The sequence below is a fragment of the Siphateles boraxobius genome, unplaced genomic scaffold (genome assembly GCF_051911475.1).
Source record: "Siphateles boraxobius isolate OS27281-9 unplaced genomic scaffold, OSU_SipBor_1 12, whole genome shotgun sequence".
NCBI lineage: Eukaryota > Metazoa > Chordata > Actinopteri > Cypriniformes > Leuciscidae > Siphateles > Siphateles boraxobius.
In genome coordinates this window covers 33716438-33737441 of record NW_027508722.1, presented here as the reverse complement: position 1 = coordinate 33737441, position 21004 = coordinate 33716438, and the positions used below count along the sequence as shown (strand labels likewise).

Below are 21004 nucleotides of genomic sequence, written 5' to 3'. Positions count from 1 at the left end.
TAAAAATAAAGCTAGCAAACACATTTCAGACAAGGGAACTGTCCATTACGGAACTACTCAAAGGGGAGGAGAGATGTGACAAGTGCCTGTTGTTTCTCAAGATGAAGCAGTGGCTCAAACAGACGTGTTAAATAAAGGAGGAGTCAGGAAGGAGGGGGTCAATCAAAACTGGATGAAGAAAGTATGGCAACTTTAACACGTGTCACTTGTGCTATTTTAAGAGCTTCATAAAGCTTAGCACATACAGTACTATATGTGAGAGGAGCCTCTGAGGCCATACAAATCTTAAAAAAGCTTATAAACTTGACAATGACCATTTTTCACAGAAATATAGGAATTGTAAAAAATAGGTGACAATTTGTGAATTAACATTGTTTAATAAGAGGTAGCCATAGCTTAGGAAAGTTCAAGGTGGTAAAACAATATCATAAGCATGGCATAGAGGAGGCATTAGGTAATGTAACTTAAGTAAGAGTTCATGCAAGTGATGGACGTCTACAGATGAGACATGTCCTAAATACTATCTGATCTCTTTTATCACAGGTGCACTCAAAGGAATTTAACAGGTTATCTTTGTCCTCAGGGCTAATGTAAAAGAATCAATGCAATGTAAACAAGACAACTTGAAGGGTATGGCCTTTGAAGGACAGCAACAGACTTCAAGCACGCTATGTGATTCACTGCTTTGAAGCACATGGGGACTATCCGTCAAGCTTTTAGCCTGGGCACATGATGCAATGCATTAAGAAAACCCATACTGGTCAAAGTGCATTTTTATAGATTTTCTTTTATACAATTCTTAGAATTGTACTGTTTGAAATAATATTAAATATATTTTTTTTATTTGGATACACAAAAAAAAAAAAAAAAATCAAAAAAAAAAGAAATAAATAAAAAAGTTATAAAATATTATTTACATATTTCAAAAAGTCAACTGCACACAGAAGTTAAGAGCCTGGCTCAAATGATGCTCTAAGACAGGGATAGGCAACGTCGGTCCTGGAGTGCCGCTGTCCTGCAGAGTGAAGTACCAATCCAGAAATAAAAATAATAATAATAAAAACTCGCTGGCCTGTAGCCGTAGTTATCCTGAACACATTGATTAGCTGTTCAGGTGTGTTTGATTATGGGGGGAGCAAAACTCTGCGGGGCAGTGGCACTCCAGGACCGATGTTGCCTATCCCTGCTCTTAGCTGTCAGGATTATGTGTGGAGGATCTTGACAATTGCAGTGTATAGCTACCATCACCAGAGGGTGTCACATGGTGATCAACCATACCAAAATGTTAATCAATATTCAATTGTTTCAAAAAGTCTGAGACCAGTAGTTGAAGGTATATTTTATATTTTCCAAATACATATTTTGAAATAAAAGTGGTTTAATCAACATATATTTTTTTAGAATTTATTTTGGAGCAGCACTTGAAGTGACAAACAAAACTCATTTACATTAAAATTTTCCAAATTCAAAAACTTTCAGTTTTGTCCACACTTAAATTATATTTTCTTTTTTTTGTTAACAACTGTTTATTGAGTTTTTCAAGGTCAAGAAATAAAAAAAATACAAAGTAAACTATACAAATCTCGAACCCACTCCAAACCATCCCACCCCTGGTAGATTTCAAGAAACTTAAATTATATTTTCACTCACATATTATTGAATGTGGTTGCAGACTTTTGATCCAGTGTTATTTTAGTATCATTGAATTTTATGAAAAATTTTAATCAGTTTCAATTTTTACATTTTACACTTTGATTTTAAAAAGAAAAAAATGTTTTTAAATGTTTTATTTCAGTTTCACTGTTGCACTATACTTTGTACACCGATGCATGTATCATTCCTATTTTGCACCCGACGCACAGCGGACTTTTCCCTACACAGACGCACGTCGGTAAATTAGGGAATGAACTTGCGCTCCCGGGGGCGGTTCAACAAAAAGTGTTCCGGCGCAAACATTCCCTGGTGCTATTTTGCAGTTCCCGAAAACAATTCTGCCACAGACCGGGAAAAACCTAGTCTAAAGTCAGTAGTGCGTTATTCAGATTCTATTTTAAGGGCGCATGCTTGAACATAATGTAGTGTGCACAACACGCATACACTTTGCGTATCTCATTTACACAGACGCAGAAGTTACGATTTTTGCAAACCATACATAATTACAAGGAAAAATATTACCACACGGGGGAAATCATTGTGGTGTCCATGAAGATCTGAAAAAATAGGCATAAATCTAGCTTACACATTTACCCAAATTATTATACGCCTGTTTAACTGAAGCCAATTTGGGTGGGTTTCTCCCATCCCCATACAATGTCACTTCTCCGTCTTTTACGGCCCTAATGAGGCATGCGCCTGGCAAATTCGCCTGGCAAATCTGCCATTATAAAAGCAATCTGCCATGGAACAAACGCGCCTGCTTTTAAAGGGAATGTAAGATGACGCTCTGATTGGTTTATAGCTCGTTATGCTCAAACCACACCTATGAGTAATGTAGCTACTTCAGACCAACCCATTTTAGATTTGCGTCGGTCACAAGAGTAATTTGTTCTGCCGGTATTATAGCAACAGCACCCGAGATCCGCCCACAAAGTTACTTGCGTTTCGCGTTTGATACTTGCGTTTAAAATTTTTTTTAAAGTCGAACTTTTAGTAGCAAAACTAGCTGCATGGTCTGAAGCAGAAGAAAACAGGATGTAGATACACAATGGATTCTTATTTAACACAACAGATGCAAGATCATTTTAGTGCACCTAGTGACAAAAGGAAGCTCAGATTACAAACGTTATTAGACATAAGGTTACTCCCATTTCTTCCATTCTTGCTCCTGAGTGCTGATAAACCAGAGTAAAAAGACAGCTGAGAATGAGGATGAGGGATGAAAGGATGAGGGGACTAGAATAGATTGGCCAAGTGCTAAGACTAAGTAAGGTGCTTGTTGAGAGGGTGCAGAATAACTGAGGGACGAGAGGTCATGGCAGGCCAGAAACCTCACAAAAGGTCTTGAGTGATGGCTCACACGGCTCAACAACAAATCAACGCTGTAGAGCTGACAATACATTAACGCTTTATAGAAAAAGATCAGGGGCTAAGACGGTTAGTATGACCTGTTCTTTATGTTAAGAAGAAATAATTATAAGCACCTTCATGTTAACTGATGCACAGAAAAGGTAACACTGATGTCATGTATTTAGAATATATTAACTTCTGTAAATATTAGGGGTGTAACTATGACAAATCGTAATACTGAACTCAAGATACGATACTTATGATGATTTTTTTATTATTATTAAAATAATATTATTGTTTTTATATTATTATCAGGACCCACAAATATTCCCCCATTGCATTATTATACATTTTATTCAACATTAAATATAGTTGTTTAATGCAATAATGTCACTGAAATTACGTAAACTTCACGCAGTACTTGAGCTTTCAATAAAGACATTCGTTGGATTTCTTACACACACAAGCCACCCATGCAGACGCTCCCGGTGCTAGCTATGTACCGCCTCTCCCGCTATTAATGCACTATACATATAAGAATAAACCATCTAAAACACTTTGAATAATCATACTACTAAAACTTAATGTGATATGGTGATTTATATGATGTTAGCGCTTTCACTTTGAGGAGTGCCGGCAGCACGTAGACACTTCAGATGATCAATGCAATCAATCACAGTTCTTATCGCAAGAAAACGTGTCAAAATGACTTCACAAACTGTAAATGGTTAGTTCATCGAAAAAAAAATTTATTCTGCATTGACTCGCTCTCATGTTGTTTTCGCGAAATCATATGAACATCTGTATTTATAGTATGCGCACGTTGTAAATCTGTTTATCATAAAGCCATAGTGTATATTCAGAAGACTTGGATCAGACCACTTGATTGAGTATTTTTATGATGCCTTTATGACATTTTTTGGGTCTTTTAAGTTTTAGAGGAATCGACTTTAAATAGAGGGACAAAAATAATCTTCAGAAAATAGTCAGAAAAAAAATCTTCATTTGTGTTTGGAAGATGAAAGTAAATCTTATAGGTTTGAAACAACATGAGGGTGAGTACATAATGGCAGAATTTACAATTTTGGGTGTATTACATCTTATAAATACAGAAAGCTGAGCCTTGGATAAAACTAACTATATAGCAAATCATATAGTTTACATCAATGATACATATAGTCGCATTTTTATATTGTGATATCTCAATATAACAATGTTTCGTTACACCCCTAGTAAACATACAAATTACATTTTGAATCTTACAGAATCCATTTCATGCATTTATCTTGGGAATCTTTATAAAGCTGAAAAATCTTTTTGAAGAAAGAATGGGGTGAACACAGATGAACATGAATGAAGCTGTTGTTCATTTAAATCAATGTAAATGAACTTGATAAACCCGTTAAACACATATGATGGATATAGCTTTGGGAAAATCAAGAAAGGTCATAGCAACACACAAGAACAAGCTAGAGTTGCAGCTGTCTCTGCATAAGGCAAGAACAAAAGGTCGCAAGTGCAGATATTCATTGTTCCCGTTACAGCTGTCTACTGACAATTTTACTGTTCCGTGACAGCCGTCTTGCTCGTGAAGCATTGTTACCTTGTCTTTATCCTTGAGCACCAAAGATAAACCTGTGAAATTCCCAGTGCATGCCTGTTTCTCTTTGAGGACAGAAAATGACACTCAGTTCCTAGAAAAGCATCCTAGCACATTATTGGTGGAATCTAACTGTCAAATTAAGCTTTGTACAAAGTCAAATGTTTGTTTGAATGTTTAACTATGGTTAAGATGCAGTATATACAAGAGTCTCTACCTCTATAATGCTTTACGTACATAAAAAAATTCCCTATGAAAGTAACCACAAAATATGAAAGTGAAGGTGTACATTTCAGTATAAAAATTATATGAATATCTGATATCTTTAAAAAAGAAGAAATACATATGGGACAAAAATAGCATCATTGTGATTTAAATCCTTTGTGATACTTTCGCACTACCACCACACACCACATGCCAAACTACTGTGACTTACAAAGATTTTGTCAGGCATCCAAAAAGAGCTACACACACAAGTGACCCGAACCAAATAAAGATGGTCAACGTCACACTCATTGTGCCTTTATATAAAGAGATAAGTTACAGCACAACGTTGCAAGCGCATATCATTGTGCCATCTAAAGGTAAGAGCACACATAATTAACAATAAATTGTTTATGAGGACTTAACAATAGAATAAGATGAATTCTCATTAATGATATTTCTTTTTTATTGAAAGGACTTGGACTTTCTTGGGTTTGGATTTCATCTGGTAAGGCAGGCTTTTATAAAGGTTAACAAGTTGTGTATATATGTGTGTGTATGCGTATGTTTAAAGTTTAAAGACCAGTAAATAATTTGAAATATTGTATTTTTTTTTATAAATAATTATATTTAAAATGTAATTTTGTCATCTATTTCTCAGTCTGATTGAAAGATGGGGGATGCTGTGATGGCAGAGTTCGGGCCAGCTGCCCCGTTCTTAAGAAAGTCAGACAAGGAGCGTCTGGAGGCCCAAACTCGCCCCTTTGACATGAAGAAAGAATGCTTTGTGCCCGACCCTGAGGTTGAGTACGTCAAAGCCTCCATCACCAGTAGAGACGGTGACAAAGTCACTGTTGACACTGAATTCGGGAAGGTAAGATCCAATCTATGCATTGTTGTAGATTGTAGACAGAAGTACAGTGTGACTGTCAAAACATTTTTGTGTTATCCACAGACAGTAACTGTGAAGGAGATTGATGTTCACCCCCAGAACCCGCCAAAGTTCGATAAAATTGAGGACATGGCGATGTTCACCTTCCTGCACGAGCCCGCTGTGCTGTTTAACCTCAAAGAGCGTTACGCAGCCTGGATGATCTACGTGAGTCGAGTCTTAAAACACTCACACGTTCTCTTTATCTTGCATGAGCAAATCTGAACCTTCAGTGAATCTCTTACAGACCTACTCTGGGCTATTCTGTGTCACTGTGAACCCCTACAAGTGGCTGCCAGTGTACAACCAGGAAGTCGTTGTTGCCTATAGAGGAAAGAAACGAACTGAGGCCCCTCCACACATCTTCTCCATCTCTGACAATGCCTACCAGTACATGCTGTCAGGTGATGATCTGACTTGTAGTAATCTCATTTATAATGCAATTTCAAATGCTAAGTTTCTTATGTTGTTCTTTCACAGACAGAGAAAATCAGTCTGTCCTGATCACGTACGTAATACACATGATGACGTAGCATAAAATTCCTACCTTCACCACTATTTTTTTTCCATGCTGCATTTTATCAGTCTTTTAATTATCCATTTTTATTCTAAGTGGAGAATCTGGTGCTGGAAAGACTGTGAACACTAAAAGAGTAATCCAGTACTTTGCAAGCATTGCAGCAGCATCGCCTGGCAAGAAGGATCCATCAATGGAGAAAAAGGTGCTTAATTCCCTCAAAAATGGCTCATTATGGATGAATATACGTTCTATAGAGCATAGTATACAAAAAATTATTACTAAATTAATGATGTCTTCATTTATTTAATATTGGTGTCACAAATTGTCATAATTTGATACTCTATTACTTGTACCATATTGCAATGCATTTACATGTAAACAAACAACAACATTTTTGTTTTCTTCATTATTTTTTCGTACTGTGGCTTAGGTTCTCTCTGGATTATTATTATCATTACAAGATTACATAATGTCGGAAAATATGCATGGCTGTTAACTGAAAAGTAGGTACATACATTTTTGTACACACTTATTATTAAAATATGATGCTCAGGGTACTCTGGAGGATCAAATCATCCAGTGTAATCCAGCTCTGGAGGCTTTTGGTAACGCCAAGACCATCAGAAATGACAACTCCTCCAGATTTGTAAGTGGGGTTTTTACATTGGTGTTATCATTCTATATTGGTTTTCATGATATGTTATATGAGCATGTTATGCTTTATATCATATATTGCTTTATTTACAGGGTAAATTTATCCGTATCCATTTTGGTGTCAGTGGAAAGTTATCCTCTGCTGACATTGAGACTTGTAAGTACTGCCCAACATCATTCCAACAAATCACACATTGATGAAATGTGTAACTGTTTTGAAATTCATCTATTTATCAAATCATTTAGATCTACTGGAGAAGTCTCGTGTCACTTTTCAGCTCAAGGCTGAGAGAGACTACCACATCTTCTATCAGATTCTGTCCCAGAGAAGACCAGAACTGCTTGGTAAACTTAACCATCATATCTATTAACATTGCCATCTCTAATTAGAAGAATCTTTTCTGATATATGTTGCCATTTCTCCTCAGAGATGCTGCTCATCACCAACAACCCCTATGACTACGCCTTTATCTCCCAAGGAGAAACACAAGTTGCTTCTATTGATGACGGTGACGAGCTGATGGCCACTGATGTGGGTGTTTGTTAAAACATAGGCAGTTCACAATACAAGACACCACATTATAATATTATAAGTATTAGTCCACCCAGCATTTGCAATTTAGTGATCATTAGCACATTTGACAACTCGTATGACTGTGTTTCTGCTGTGGAACATGAATTAATAATGTCTTGGCTAGTTTCCGTACAATAAAAGCATATAATGATCAGGGGCAGTCAATAAGTATAAAAAAGTATAATAGAAGGTCCATAAAACTTGTTATTCTGAAGCCATGTGATTGTTTGAGGAAAAGAACAGCATGACCACGCTCTCCTTTTGAGTTCCACAAAAGAAGTCATACAGGTTTAGAATGACTTGAAAGAGAATAATTTATTCTCTTGGCCAGTCTATTCTTTTAAAAGTATACAGAAAGACATTTAATGTACTTGCCAAAAAGAAGAATATTAAATATTTGCCATGAAATTTAACATTCTCTGTACATTTGCTGTAGGAAGCGTTTGATGTGTTGGGCTTCACCCATGAAGAGAAGAACAGCATCTACAAACTTATTGGCGCCGTCATGCACTATGGCAACATGAAGTTCAAACAGAAGCAAAGAGAGGAACAGGCCGAGGCTGACGGGACTGAGGGTCAGTATAACTTCGAATCTAAGTTTCATAAAGGAAACAACTCTAAGACATGTTGTATATAGAGTCATAGCTCTGTATTCTTTTTTAACATGTAGATGCTGACAAAGTCTCATACCTAATGGGCCTAAATTCAGCTGATTTGATCAAGGGTTTGTGTCACCCAAGAGTCAAAGTAGGAAATGAGTGGGTCACCAAGGGACAGAATGTCCAGCAGGTAATGAATGAAAATAAAATTCTACTGTGCATTACAGTTTTCAACATCATAGTTTGCTTTCTAAGACATAAAAACAAAAACTTTAATATCTCTGAAAAATCGCTCTCTAGTTTGCAATGTGTTAAATTCAAGTGTGCCGCACAAGCCCTGAAAAGTGAAGCCAAAATGTCTCGATCGCCCCCCGGTGGCCGGTCCTAGTATAGCTCATAAACCCCGCCTCCCCATGTTATTCAATGGGACGTGAGACCAACTAAACAATTAAATTACACTTCATGTCATTTACTGTAGTTTTTAGTTTGTTATTTAATGCTTTAAACACGGCGCTGTGGCGTCATGATTGACAGCTGTGATTGACAGGTTCTCTGAGCGAAGTAGTCACTGAAGCAACAACAGACTTTTTTCCGGGATCTTTAGAGGACTGATGAGATTGGAGCTTTAAAATATCTAAATTTCTATAATTAATTATTTCACACCGACATAATGGGTTGTTCTGCAGCAGAGGCGTGTGCTTGTGATTGATCCAGCAAGAGTGAGGGCGGGACGTTGATTTTGCTAGTTACTTCCTTCTCACTACTGCGCATGTCTGGTCCCGAAATCGCAACTGTGCAGTCTCAAGTGCCAAGATGTCAGCGCCATATCGGGACATTGGCAGCTTCACTTCTCGCCAATGGAAGAGAGCGAAGGGGCGTCATCCATCTTTTTTTACAGTCTATGGTTAAATTCTGCAAAATTCAATCTTTTCTTTATTAGGTGTACTACTCTATTGGTGCTCTGGCAAAGTCAGTGTACGAGAAGATGTTCCTCTGGATGGTTGTGAGAATTAACCAATCCCTGGACACCAAACAGCCTCGCCAGTACTTCATTGGTGTGCTGGATATTGCTGGATTTGAGATTTTTGATGTAAGCTGAAATCCACTGACTATTGTTATTTAACAACAAATCCAACAAGAAGTGCAAACTGTTTGACCATTGTGATAATATAATATATTCCACCTGCAGTACAACACCTTTGAGCAGCTGTGCATCAACTTCACTAATGAGAAGTTGCAGCAGTTCTTCAACCATCACATGTTTGTGCTGGAGCAAGAGGAATACAAGAAGGAGGGCATTGAGTGGGAGTTTATTGACTTTGGCATGGACTTGCAGGCTTGTATTGAGCTTATTGAGAAGGTGGGTGAATATCATATTGATGATTATACTGTGAAGGGAAAAATCATTATTTTCAGTATTAACTCTTGTGGCAACCTAATATATTGATTCCCCGATCTACAATTCATTGTAGCCCATGGGTATCATGTCCATCCTTGAAGAGGAGTGCATGTTCCCCAAAGCCAGTGATGCAACATTTAAAGCTAAGCTTTATGACAACCATTTGGGGAAAAATCCAAACTTCCAGAAGCCTAGGATTGTCAAGGGAAAACCAGAGGCCCATTTTGCCCTCGTTCACTATGCTGGCACTGTGGACTACAACATTTCAAACTGGCTGGTGAAGAACAAGGACCCTCTCAATGAGACAGTTGTAGGGTTGTTCCAGAAGTCAACTCTTAAGTTGTTGTCTATTTTGTTTGCTAATTACGCTGGTGCTGAATCAGGTAAGTACGCACTGAAATGTGACATGAAAATATAATAAGCACTACTTTTACTTTTTAATAATAACAAAAACCATTTATTTCACAGCTACGGATTCTGGAGGAAAGGCTGCTAAAGGTAGCAAAAAGAAGGGTTCTTCCTTCCAGACGGTGTCAGCCCTTCATAGGGTAAGGAATATATTATAAAACTATATTGTCTCACAAGGTTTTATTGCATATTAATCTAAATCCTCTATGGTCTACCAACAGGAGAACTTGAACAAGCTGATGACTAACTTAAGGTCAACTCACCCACACTTTGTGCGCTGCCTCATCCCCAATGAGACTAAGACTCCTGGGGCGATGGAGAATCCTCTGGTCATGCACCAGCTGCGCTGTAACGGTGTGCTGGAGGGCATCAGGATCTGCAGAAAGGGATTCCCCAACAGGATCCTGTATGGAGATTTCAAACAACGGTTAGTATGAAACCAAATTACTTTTATGTCGTACAAAATAATGTTATGTGCGACTAAGTTATTGCAAGTTGCATCATTTCAACTCTGTTTGCAAATGTAATCATTTGCTAGAAACAAAAATAAATACATATAATTGTTAATGTGTGTTCTATTTTTTGGTAGATACCGCATCCTAAATCCTGCTGCTATCCCTGAGGGACAGTTCATTGATAACAAGAAGGGTGCAGAAAAACTTCTGGGCTCTCTGGACATCGATCACAACCAGTACAAGTTAGGACATACTAAGGTATTATTATATTAACATTTTACCAAAACCACTATTCAATTATCATCCTTTTTGACGCAAAATTCTTTACTATTTAGGTATTTTTTAAGGCTGGTCTTCTGGGTACTCTTGAGGAGATGAGAGATGACCGTCTTGCACTTATTATAACTGGAATTCAGTCCAGGGCTCGTGGTTTTCTATCAAGAGTTGAGTTCCAGAAAATTGTGGAAAGAAGGTTAGATTTTAGATTTTCAATCTTTAACATATTCTACAAGTTACATTTATAATGCAAGACTGAATATTATTTTTTAATATCTGCAGAGATTCTTTGTTGGTGATACAGTGGAACGTACGTGCTTTCATGGGTGTCAAGAATTGGCCCTGGATGAAGCTCTACTTCAAGATCAAGCCTCTACTGAAAAGTGCAGAGACTGAGAAAGAAATGGCCAACATGAAGGAGGAATTCACCAAGTTGAAGGAGGCTTATGCCAAATCTGAAGCCCGCAGAAAGGAGCTTGAGGAAAAGATGGTTTCTCTCCTCCAAGAGAAGAACGACCTGCAACTTGCAGTGCAGTCTGTAAGTTCACATGGGACTACAACTCTGCACTTTTCACAGGTCAGAAAATAAAACAAGTATTCCTTTTTTTTCTCATGTTCATAGGAGCAAGATAATCTTACAGATGCTGAGGAGAGATGTGAGGGTCTGATCAAGAGCAAGATCCAGCTTGAGGCCAAAGTCAAAGAAATAACTGAGAGGCTGGAGGATGAAGAGGAAATGAATTCTGAGCTGACTGCAAAGAAACGAAAGCTGGAGGATGAATGCTCTGAGCTCAAGAAGGACATTGATGATCTTGAGCTCACTCTGGCCAAAGTAGAGAAAGAGAAACATGCCACTGAGAACAAGGTTAGTTTTCAACACTGAACCTGTTAGTGATGTTATAATTGTGTGTTAAGAGCGAATGATACAATGACACATTTCTACAGGTTAAAAACCTGACAGAAGAGATGGCAGCTTTGGATGAGATCATCGCTAAGCTGACCAAGGAGAAGAAAGCTCTTCAGGAGGCCCATCAGCAAACGCTGGATGACCTCCAGAGTGAGGAAGACAAAGTCAACACACTCACCAAAGCCAAAACCAAATTGGAGCAACAAGTGGATGATGTAAGAGCCAGAAAACACAACACTATAATTAAAATGAGAAGCTTTATAGAGTAATTGCATAATAATTTTTTGGATAAAATTTAGCTTGAAGGTTCTCTGGAACAAGAAAAGAAAATTCGCATGGATCTTGAGAGAGCTAAAAGAAAACTTGAGGGGGACTTGAAGTTAACTCAAGAGAATGTGATGGATTTGGAAAATGATAAGCAGCAGATGGAGGAGCGGATAAAGAAGTAATATATATTATATACTATAAAATATAAAATCCAATTTTAATATTAAAAAATGTTTGGTTAATAAAGTTCCATTTGACTTTAGTTAACTACATTATTTAACATGAAATAATAAAGAAAAATACTTGTTTAAAAATGTAAACATTTGCTAACACACTAAAATAAAAATGTAATAATGTTAATACTGGTAATATTATTAAATGGGCCTGGCTCACAAGCTAACAGGGAAAAGCTTTATTTGTATTAATTAATATTAACAAAGTTTTAAAAAAATACTGTAACAAATGCATTGTTTATTGTTAGTTAATGTTGTTTAATTCATTATTTAACATTAACTAATGGGATCTTATTGTAAAGTGCTACCTGATATTTTAATTCAAAATTCATGTGATCATTTATGTGCCATCCTTTACTTGGCAGAAAAGACTTTGAAATAACCCAGCTCAATGGCAAGATTGAAGATGGACAAGCTTTGGAGTCTCAACTCCAGAAAAAACTGAAAGAGTTGCAGGTAGACTCTTAATAATATGCAAATATTATATACTGTATGTCTTAATAAGATAGACATTTTGATAGTAAACTAAATTTTGATTTATGCACATTACTAGGCCAGAATTGAAGAGCTTGAGGAAGAGCTGGAGGCTGAGAGAGCTGCTCGTGCTAAAGTTGAGAAACAGAGAGCAGATCTGTCCAGAGAACTGGAGGAGATCAGTGAGAGGTTGGAGGAGGCTGGTGGAGCCACTGCTGCCCAGATTGAGATGAACAAGAAACGTGAAGCTGAGTTCCAGAAACTGCGCAGAGACCTTGAAGAGTCCACTCTGCAACATGAGTCCACTGCGGCTACACTGAGGAAGAAACATGCAGACAGTGTGGCTGATCTGGGGGAGCAGATTGACAATCTTCAGAGAGTGAAGCAGAAGCTGGAGAAAGAGAAGAGTGAACTCAAATTGGAACTGGACGATGTGGTCTCCAACATGGAGCAGCTTGCAAAGGCAAAGGTGAGTGAGAGAAATGATGCTTAGAGTCTATAAAATATGTGTTGTCAGTCAAAGAAAGCAATCAACTACGATATAATTTATCCTCAAGACAAACCTGGAGAAAATGTGCAGAACTCTGGAAGACCAGATGACTGAGTACAGAACCAAGGCTGAGGAAGGTCAGCGCACAATCAATGATTTCACCATGCAAAAAGCCAAACTACAAACTGAAAATGGTAAGAACACAAAATATTGTGTTATGTTACCAACTGTACCATAATGATAAAAAAGAAAAAAGTCATTTTTTTTTATATTGCATTTTAGGTGAACTTGCCAGACAGCTTGAGGAGAAAGACTCCCTGGTGTCTCAGTTAACCAGAGGCAAGCAGTCCTACACTCAGCAAGTTGAAGACCTCAAGAGACAGCTCGAAGAAGAAATCAAGGTTTTCAAAATCTCCTTTTAAGTTAAATGTTTTTGTTAAAGACATAACAATTCACTATTGTAATATCAAACAACTGGCCGCAAATATTTGTTTGTTTTTGTTTTTCTTCAGGCTAAGAATGCCCTGGCCCATGCAGTTCAGTCTGCTCGTCATGATGCTGATCTGCTGAGGGAGCAATATGAGGAGGAGCAAGAAGCCAAGGCTGAGCTACAGCGTAGTATGTCCAAGGCAAACTCTGAAGTGGCTCAGTGGAGAACCAAGTATGAAACTGATGCCATCCAGAGGACTGAGGAGCTGGAGGAAGCAAAGTAAGAAACAAAAAATATTTAAATGTTAAAAGAGTTTGGTCTTTAGTAATGAGACACTTTTCTGAATTTTCTGCAATACTTTGTGGCCTTTTAAACACATTCAAATATACTTTAATGAATGTTACTTCTGATGTTTACAATCCTTTGTATTTTAATGATCACAGGAAGAAACTGGCTCAGCGACTGCAAGATGCAGAAGAAGCTGTGGAAGCTGTTAATGCTAAATGCTCCTCTCTGGAGAAGACCAAGCACAGGCTGCAGAATGAGATTGAAGATCTCATGGTGGATGTGGAGAGATCCAATGCTGCTGCTGCTGCTCTGGACAAGAAGCAAAGAAACTTTGATAAAGTAAGAAAAGAAAGTACATTTTGTCATTAGCTGGAAGTCAAGTCAAGTCATCCTCATTTATATAGCGCTTTTAACAATGTAGATTGTTTCAAAGCAGCTTTACAGAGATAAACATATAATTTAAGGTAACAGAGATTGGTTTGGTTTTATAGTGGTTCTTGAAAAAAAAGATTTCCAGCTAAAGTTAGTTTTTTATTGATTCACTTCCGTCTAAATGATCATTTGTTATTAAATTAGGGGCCACTAAGACGACACCGTTCCCTCTAAACAGACTTTAAACGTGAACCTGTGATAGACGCTGATGGCGTTCACATGCGCATTAAGAATTGATTCTATAGTTATGTGCGTTTGAATATAACCACTCACTGGAAAAATCAGCCATGCAAAATTCTACTATATAAAATATCAAGTAGCATAGAAAATATTCAATGTTAAATTGATAGTAAATGTAAGTTTCTAATTATGGATAGGGTCTAGTACTTTAGTGTCTATTCTTTACTACAAAACCACTTGACAAAAACTGCACTGCTCTCATTGGCCATTTGGTCTTATTAAATCTAACCAGGTCCTGGCTGAGTGGAAGCAGAAGTATGAGGAGTCCCAAACTGAACTGGAAAGTGCCCAAAAAGAAGCTAGATCTCTGAGCACTGAACTCTTTAAACTGAAAAACTCGTATGAGGAGTCGTTGGACCACCTGGAGAGCATGAAGAGGGAGAACAAGAATCTCCAAGGTAAGAGTGGTTTTACAACTCCAAACCATTACTTTAATTACTTGTATTTGTGAGCTCACATGTTATTTCTATTGCACAGAGGAAATTTCTGACCTCACTGAGCAACTTGGTGAGAGTGGGAAGAATATTCATGAGCTGGAGAAACTACGAAAACAACTGGAGCAGGAGAAACAAGAGATACAAACTGCTCTTGAAGAGGCTGAGGTAAAAGAACAACCATTTTCCCCAAAATTCTTTTTCATTTGACAACTCTTTGATTTAAATCAAGCTGTTGCTTAAAGCAATTGATCATTCCAGATTATTTTAAGGTAGGTCGCTTCCCACCCCAAAACACAGGGCTAAACAAAAACTTTAAATCTCCATTATATCAAACACCCATTTTACTCTTCATAGGGTTCCCTTGAACACGAGGAAGGCAAAATTCTTAGAGCTCAACTGGAGTTTAATCAAGTAAAGGCTGATATTGAACGTAAGCTGACGGAGAAAGATGAAGAGATGGAGCAGGCCAAGAGGAACCAGCAGAGAGTGGTGGATACCCTGCAGAGCTCACTGGAATCAGAGACTCGCAGCAGGAATGAAGCTCTCAGACTGAAGAAGAAGATGGAGGGAGACCTCAATGAGATGGAGATTCAGCTCAGCCAGGCTAACAGACAGGCATCAGAAGCCCAGAAGCAACTCAAGGGTCTTCATGGACATCTCAAAGTACGACGAATCTTCAAATCAAAATTTTATGATGCTTAGGTGAAATCCAACATAGTTCTTACGTCTTTTCATTTGTAAAATTTGTACTTTTAAGGATGCCCAACTGCAACTAGATGACGCTCTTCGTGGTAATGATGATCTCAAAGAGAACATCGCCATCGTGGAGAGACGCAACAATCTGCTGCAGGCTGAACTGGATGAGCTGAGATCTATGGTGGAACAAACTGAGAGAGGAAGGAAACTGGCTGAGCAGGAACTGCTGGATGTCAGTGAGAGAGTTCAGCTCCTGCATTCTCAGGTATGAAACATCTGTACTAATACTATGCAAACCACAGCCTAAATCCTCTCTTAGTAAACAATATCATCAAAAGACAACATGAATATCAATATTGTCCATGTTCAGAATACCAGCCTGCTGAATCAGAAGAAAAAGCTGGAGGGAGACAATACTCAGCTTCAGAATGAGGTTGAGGAGGCAGTGCAGGAGTGCAGGAATGCTGAGGAAAAAGCCAAGAAGGCCATCACTGATGCTGCCATGATGGCAGAGGAGCTGAAGAAGGAGCAGGACACCAGTGCTCATCTGGAGCGCATGAAGAAGAACATGGAGCAGACCATCAAGGACCTGCAGCACCGTCTGGATGAGGCTGAGCAGATCGCCATGAAGGGTGGCAAGAAGCAGGTCCAGAAACTGGAAGCCAGGGTAAGTTGCTGATGTTTTTAGGAACAAGTACACAGTTTTCTGCTAAATACTTTCTTTTAACTTTACATTTTTATACTAAAATTGCTACACAACTGTTAGGTGAGAGACCTGGAAAGTGAGGTGGAGATAGAACAGAGAAAGGCCAGTGACTCGGTCAAGGGGATTCGTAAATATGAGAGACGCATCAAGGAGCTCACCTACCAGGTAGGAAAAATGTTGCCTACTAACAATTTTGCCCCTGGTTGATTTGATCATGTTTTTGTTGAAAATACATAAAGGGCCGTCTTACGGTATTTAAGTGTATTTTGCATATACTAATAATTTTTGTTTTGCATAGACTGAGGAAGACCGAAAGAATCTGGCTCGCCTGCAGGATCTGGTGGACAAACTCCAGCTGAAGGTCAAATCCTACAAGAGGTCTGCTGAGGAGGCGGTGAGTATTTTTGTTTATTTTTATTTAATCTGGAGACTCAAAATTTCCCTTGTCCCTTTAATTAATGAATAAGGTTGATTGCCATGATTTTCTGTTCTTATGATGAATAAACTTGGATTGTGATGAAATTAAAATGTGGTAACAATTTAGTTTAAGGTCCAGTTCTCACTATTAACTAGTTGCTTATTATCGTGCATATCAATGCATTATTTTGCATGACCATATTCTACATCTCTTAATCCTACCTAATACCTAAACTTAACAACTACCTTACTAACTATTAATAAGCAGTAATTAGGAGGGTATTGAGGCAAAAGTTGTAGTTAATAGTTAGTAATAGTGAGAATTGGACCCTAAATGTCATGATGTGGTTTTGTGTCTTGTCTTTTCATGTTCAGTGATTCCCTGACCTGTCTTTTACTTCTCCCAGGTGTTTCTCGTTATTCCCGACGCCCCCTTGTTAGCTCGTTTTGTCCTTGATTATTTAAGCCCTGTGTTCCTGCCCTGTCTTTGTGAGTTGTTGAATGTTTGATGTCAATGTTGGTCGCTTCTGATTCTGAGTCCTGAATTCCAGTCTGAGTCTTTGTCTAAGTTTGTAGTTTGTCTAAATAAAGCCTGTACACTGCGTTTGGATCCAGCCTCCTTCCCGTGCTTCTACCGCACCACATTACCAGCATCACAGAACAACTCACCACGAAATGGATCCAGCAGTTGTCAGCAACCGGGCTCTGGGAGAATACCTGTCGATGTTATTGCAAGAGGGCCAGTCCGTCCAAAGGTACGCGAAGGATTTTCTGTCCATTTGCCATCTGGGAGCGCTAGATGATATCCAGCTCATGGGCCTGTTTTGGAACGGGGTGGATTATGAGATCGCCCAATGGATGCCGCGGGACCTTACCAACTGGACTCTTGACCGGTATACTGCTCAGGCTTGTTCCTTGGAAGACCTCTTCTCCATTACAGGCTTGTTCTACTCGACACCTCCCGAGTTCACATTACCCGCGACGCCCTCGTCGTCGTCTTCGCCGCTGGTCTGGTCCGGTCCAGCCCTGCCGAGCCCGCTCTTCACTGCAGCGCCGACGAACTCACTCTTCACTGCAGCCCTGACGAACCCGAGCTCCTCGTCAGCCTCGACGAGCCGGTGCTTCACGTCAGCCTCGAAGAACCCGAGCTTCACGTTAGCCCCGACGAGCATGCATTTCACGTGAGCCCCGACGAGCATGCATTTCACGTGAGCCCCAACGAGCATGCATTTCACGTGAGCCCTGACGAGCCTGCACCTCGCGACAGTCCAGCCGAGCCCGCGCTCCACGTCAGCCCTGACGAACCCGAGCTTCGCGTCAGCCTTGACGGACCTTAGTTTAACGTCTGCCTTGATGAACCTGAGCTTCACGTGAGCCCAGACGAGCCTGCACTTCTCGCCTGCCCCGCCGAGTCTGCGCCTCATGTGACCCCTGCCGAATCCAGTGAGTCAAATGCCAAGTCAAGTGAATCCAGTGAGTCGAGTGCATCGTTCAGTACATCAAGTGCATCGTCAAGTGCATTGTCCAGTGAGTCAAGTGCATAGTCAAGTGAGTCTACTGAGTCAAGTGAGTCTACTGAGTCAAGTGAGTCTACCGAGTCAAGTGAGTCTACCGAGTCAAGCCCAGTGAAGCGCCGTCGCAGAAGGAGAAGGAGGACTCGCTCAGCTACTCAGGCTCCAGTGAGCGTACCCAGACTTCTCGCCCTGCCGGCCCCGCCTCTGCGCCTCGCCCTGCTGTGCCCTTTAAGCTCCGGGAGGCCTTTCCTAAATCCGTGAATTTCCCCAAGTATTTTTTGGGGGGGGGGGCCAAGGGTCCGGTGAGGAGACCATGAAGGCTGCACCGCCATGGTTGTCTGCAGGGGCTTCACCACCCTGGCCTTCGCCTCATACTGCTCCGCCCTGGGCTTCGCCTCCTCCTGCTCCGCCCTGGGCTTCGCCTCATCCTGCTCCGCCCTGGCCTCCGCTTCGTCTTGCTCCGCCCTGGCCTCCGCCTCGTCTTGCTCCGCCCTGGCCGCCTGTTCAGTCAGGTCCGCCCACGCCCGCCTTGTCTATGCCCAGGGTCCGTTCCCCTGCATGGGCCTGGCCCTCCATCCCTCCCCCAAGACCGCCTGTGCTTCACCGCCCTCCTGAACTTTATTGGTTTTTTTTTTGTTTTGTTGGGCGTCAGGAGCCGCCCTTAAGGGGGGGGGTTATGTCATGATGTGGGTTTTGTGTCTTGTCTTTTCATGTTCAGTGATTCCCTGACCTGTCTTTTACTTCTCCCAGGTGTTTCTCGTTATTCCCGACGCCCCCTTGTTAGCTCGTTTGTCCTTGATTATTTAAGCCCTGTGTTCCTGCCCTGTCTTTGTGAGTTGTTGAATGTTTGATGTCAACGTTGGTCGCTTCTGATTCTGAGTCCTGTATTCCAGTCTGAGTCTTTGTCTAAGTTTGTAGTTTGTCTAAATAAAGCCTGTACACTGGGTTTGGATCCAGCCTCCTTCCCGTGCTTCTACCGCACCACATTACCAGCGTCACACTAAATATGTGACTTATTTTCTTGGCATGGGATTGCTTGAGAAAATATCTTCATGATTTTACAGGAGGAACAGGCCAATGCTAATCTGGGCAAGTTCCGAAAGATACAGCATGAGCTGGATGAGGCAGAGGAGAGAGCTGATATTGCTGAATCTCAGGTCAACAAGCTGAGAGCCAAGAGCCGTGATACTGGATCCAAGGTAAGAGTAGGAACTTAAAACAAGTGATTTTGGTCACACACACACGAAAAAAAAAAAAAAAAATCCACAAATAAATGGTCAGTTACATTGACTTGATAGGTCAAGATTAGCAAGTCGTTTCAACAACTACAATTTGCATTTTGCCATTTAAATAGTGTGGCTACTGTAAAAATAAAAATAAATTAGGGCTGTCACTAACGATTATTTTGGTACTCAAGTAATCGGTAGATTATTTTTACTATTAAATGGCTCTTTTTTTGTGGTAATAAAAATAGACCTACTCCTTTAAAATGACTTAAAATATATATAATAATAATGGGGAAATAACCAATAAATAACCGCTTCTTTATGATAGAAATGCTACACTGTAATTTCTTGAACAAGAATATGTGGACATCAAACATCCAAACAAGGGTTTAAACTTTTATCTTGAAATTGCGATGAACCGGTCGCATATGTAGAAACATTGATGTATTCTCCTGTTTTTGCATAGGTTTATAAATGATTTAAATTACAAATCTGAGATTGCGCACATTGTGTTCCCAGATGAACGTAATAAGCAACCCAAACTCACAGCATATGCAGAGATTATGATGCACTCCATGCATGTAAACGACAACAGTTCAAGTAGAGAAGCATTTACTGTAGCCGCTCTGAGACGCATGTAACCTGCACACATGTAAATAATTAAAGCGCATATATATTAATACTGCAGGGAATATATTTATTTAACTGAATGACAGCCTTTGTGAATTCACAAAAGGACTTTGTTGAACTATATTTTTAAAGCGTTTTAATACATCATGCAGCCTTTGTAAATGGTCTAATAATGCGGATCATGGATTCTCATCCTTGGAATGCATCACTTACAGTATTTCACTGGTTAATCAAGGATAATTGAGTATAAAATAAATTGAAATCGAGGACTTCTTTTAAATTCAAGTACTCAAATTTAATCAAGGAATCATGACAGCCCTAAAAAAAAATACCATCCATGTCGATTAGCTGTGTAGAGTTTAAGCCATTTTGAATTTGTTCAAGAAAACTTTAACATTCTTTTGACCTTTTCCTTTCTAACAGAAGGGGGCTGATGAGGAGTGAAAATATTAGATGGATCTCTCTAAACATGGATTGCTGTGACGATTGCTTCTGTAGTTCCGTAGAATAAAGCAGACATGAAAATGAATACCTCATCTTCTTTTGTCTTTTTTTTTTTTTAACAATGAAGACATTGCAATATTCCAACATGATCCTAAACACAACAGTAAATCGGTTGCCTGAGTGTACTCTATGTGCCACAGACTAGGCTGTCTAGTCTAAGATTTGATTGAAACTAAACTCTTAATGTTCTTAAAATTGTCATTTGAAGTAAGGTCAACCATACAAAGAAACCAATTTGTGTGTACCAGTTTTACCAAACTAATACAAACCACATAATGCAGCTTAAGCTGTAAGCCACTGACCATTACACTGTATGTTTTAACATAGCTCATCCTCAGGGAATAAAATGAAATTAAGGCATTACGATTTAAAGTGCAAATTGATCTATAATAATGCCTCCATCAAAGCCTTTAAATTTTTGACAGAGCATTAAAATTGAGTAAAAAATTCAAGAACCATATAATAATAGCCTACATAGACTATTACA

General features: G+C 39.4%; 1 protein-coding gene and 1 long non-coding RNA gene across 3 annotated transcripts in view; one reads left to right on the top strand and one right to left on the bottom strand.

Annotated features, from left to right (window-relative positions):
• Positions 1-5074: 5074 nt before the first annotated feature.
• On the top strand, positions 5075-20542 carry LOC143725896 (myosin-7-like). Its single transcript, XM_077218729.1, has 39 exons — positions 5075-5190; positions 5286-5318; positions 5472-5684; positions 5766-5909; positions 5989-6145; positions 6222-6249; positions 6355-6463; positions 6815-6907; positions 7009-7072; positions 7162-7260; positions 7344-7447; positions 7926-8064; positions 8160-8278; positions 9029-9178; positions 9278-9448; positions 9561-9870; positions 9956-10035; positions 10117-10322; positions 10485-10608; positions 10686-10822; positions 10909-11164; positions 11249-11491; positions 11572-11748; positions 11833-11978; positions 12399-12489; positions 12587-12976; positions 13065-13191; positions 13280-13398; positions 13510-13706; positions 13871-14054; positions 14620-14785; positions 14865-14989; positions 15179-15487; positions 15582-15785; positions 15891-16187; positions 16287-16391; positions 16525-16620; positions 19222-19356; positions 20437-20542. The coding sequence occupies exons 3-39, from the start codon at positions 5484-5486 to the stop codon at positions 20455-20457; spliced, it is 5823 nt and encodes a 1940-aa protein (XP_077074844.1). The 5' UTR covers positions 5075-5190; positions 5286-5318; positions 5472-5483; the 3' UTR covers positions 20458-20542.
• The window catches only part of LOC143726116 (uncharacterized), a 70001-nt gene continuing 58349 nt past the window's right edge, over positions 9353-21004 (bottom strand). The window contains exons 11-12 of one of the 2 annotated variants that reach the window (XR_013198385.1): positions 10159-10299; positions 9353-9476 (exon numbers count right to left, since the gene is read on the bottom strand). This is a non-coding gene — a long non-coding RNA (uncharacterized LOC143726116). The remainder of the gene's footprint in view (positions 9477-10158; positions 10300-21004) is intronic. The other variant, XR_013198384.1, reaches the window with a different exon arrangement.

What these genes read in the sequence shown, in the direction of transcription:
- LOC143725896 (XM_077218729.1), top strand. Translation starts at nt 5,484, where the DNA reads ATGGGGGATGCTGTGATGGCAGAGTTCGGGCCAGCTGCCCCGTTCTTA. An exon ending in AATCAGTCTGTCCTGATCAC is followed by an intron (nt 6,250 to 6,354) that starts GTACGTAATACA and finishes TTTTATTCTAAG; the next exon opens with TGGAGAATCTGGTGCTGGAA. An exon ending in AGCAGCTTGCAAAGGCAAAG is followed by an intron (nt 12,977 to 13,064) that starts GTGAGTGAGAGA and finishes TTTATCCTCAAG; the next exon opens with ACAAACCTGGAGAAAATGTG.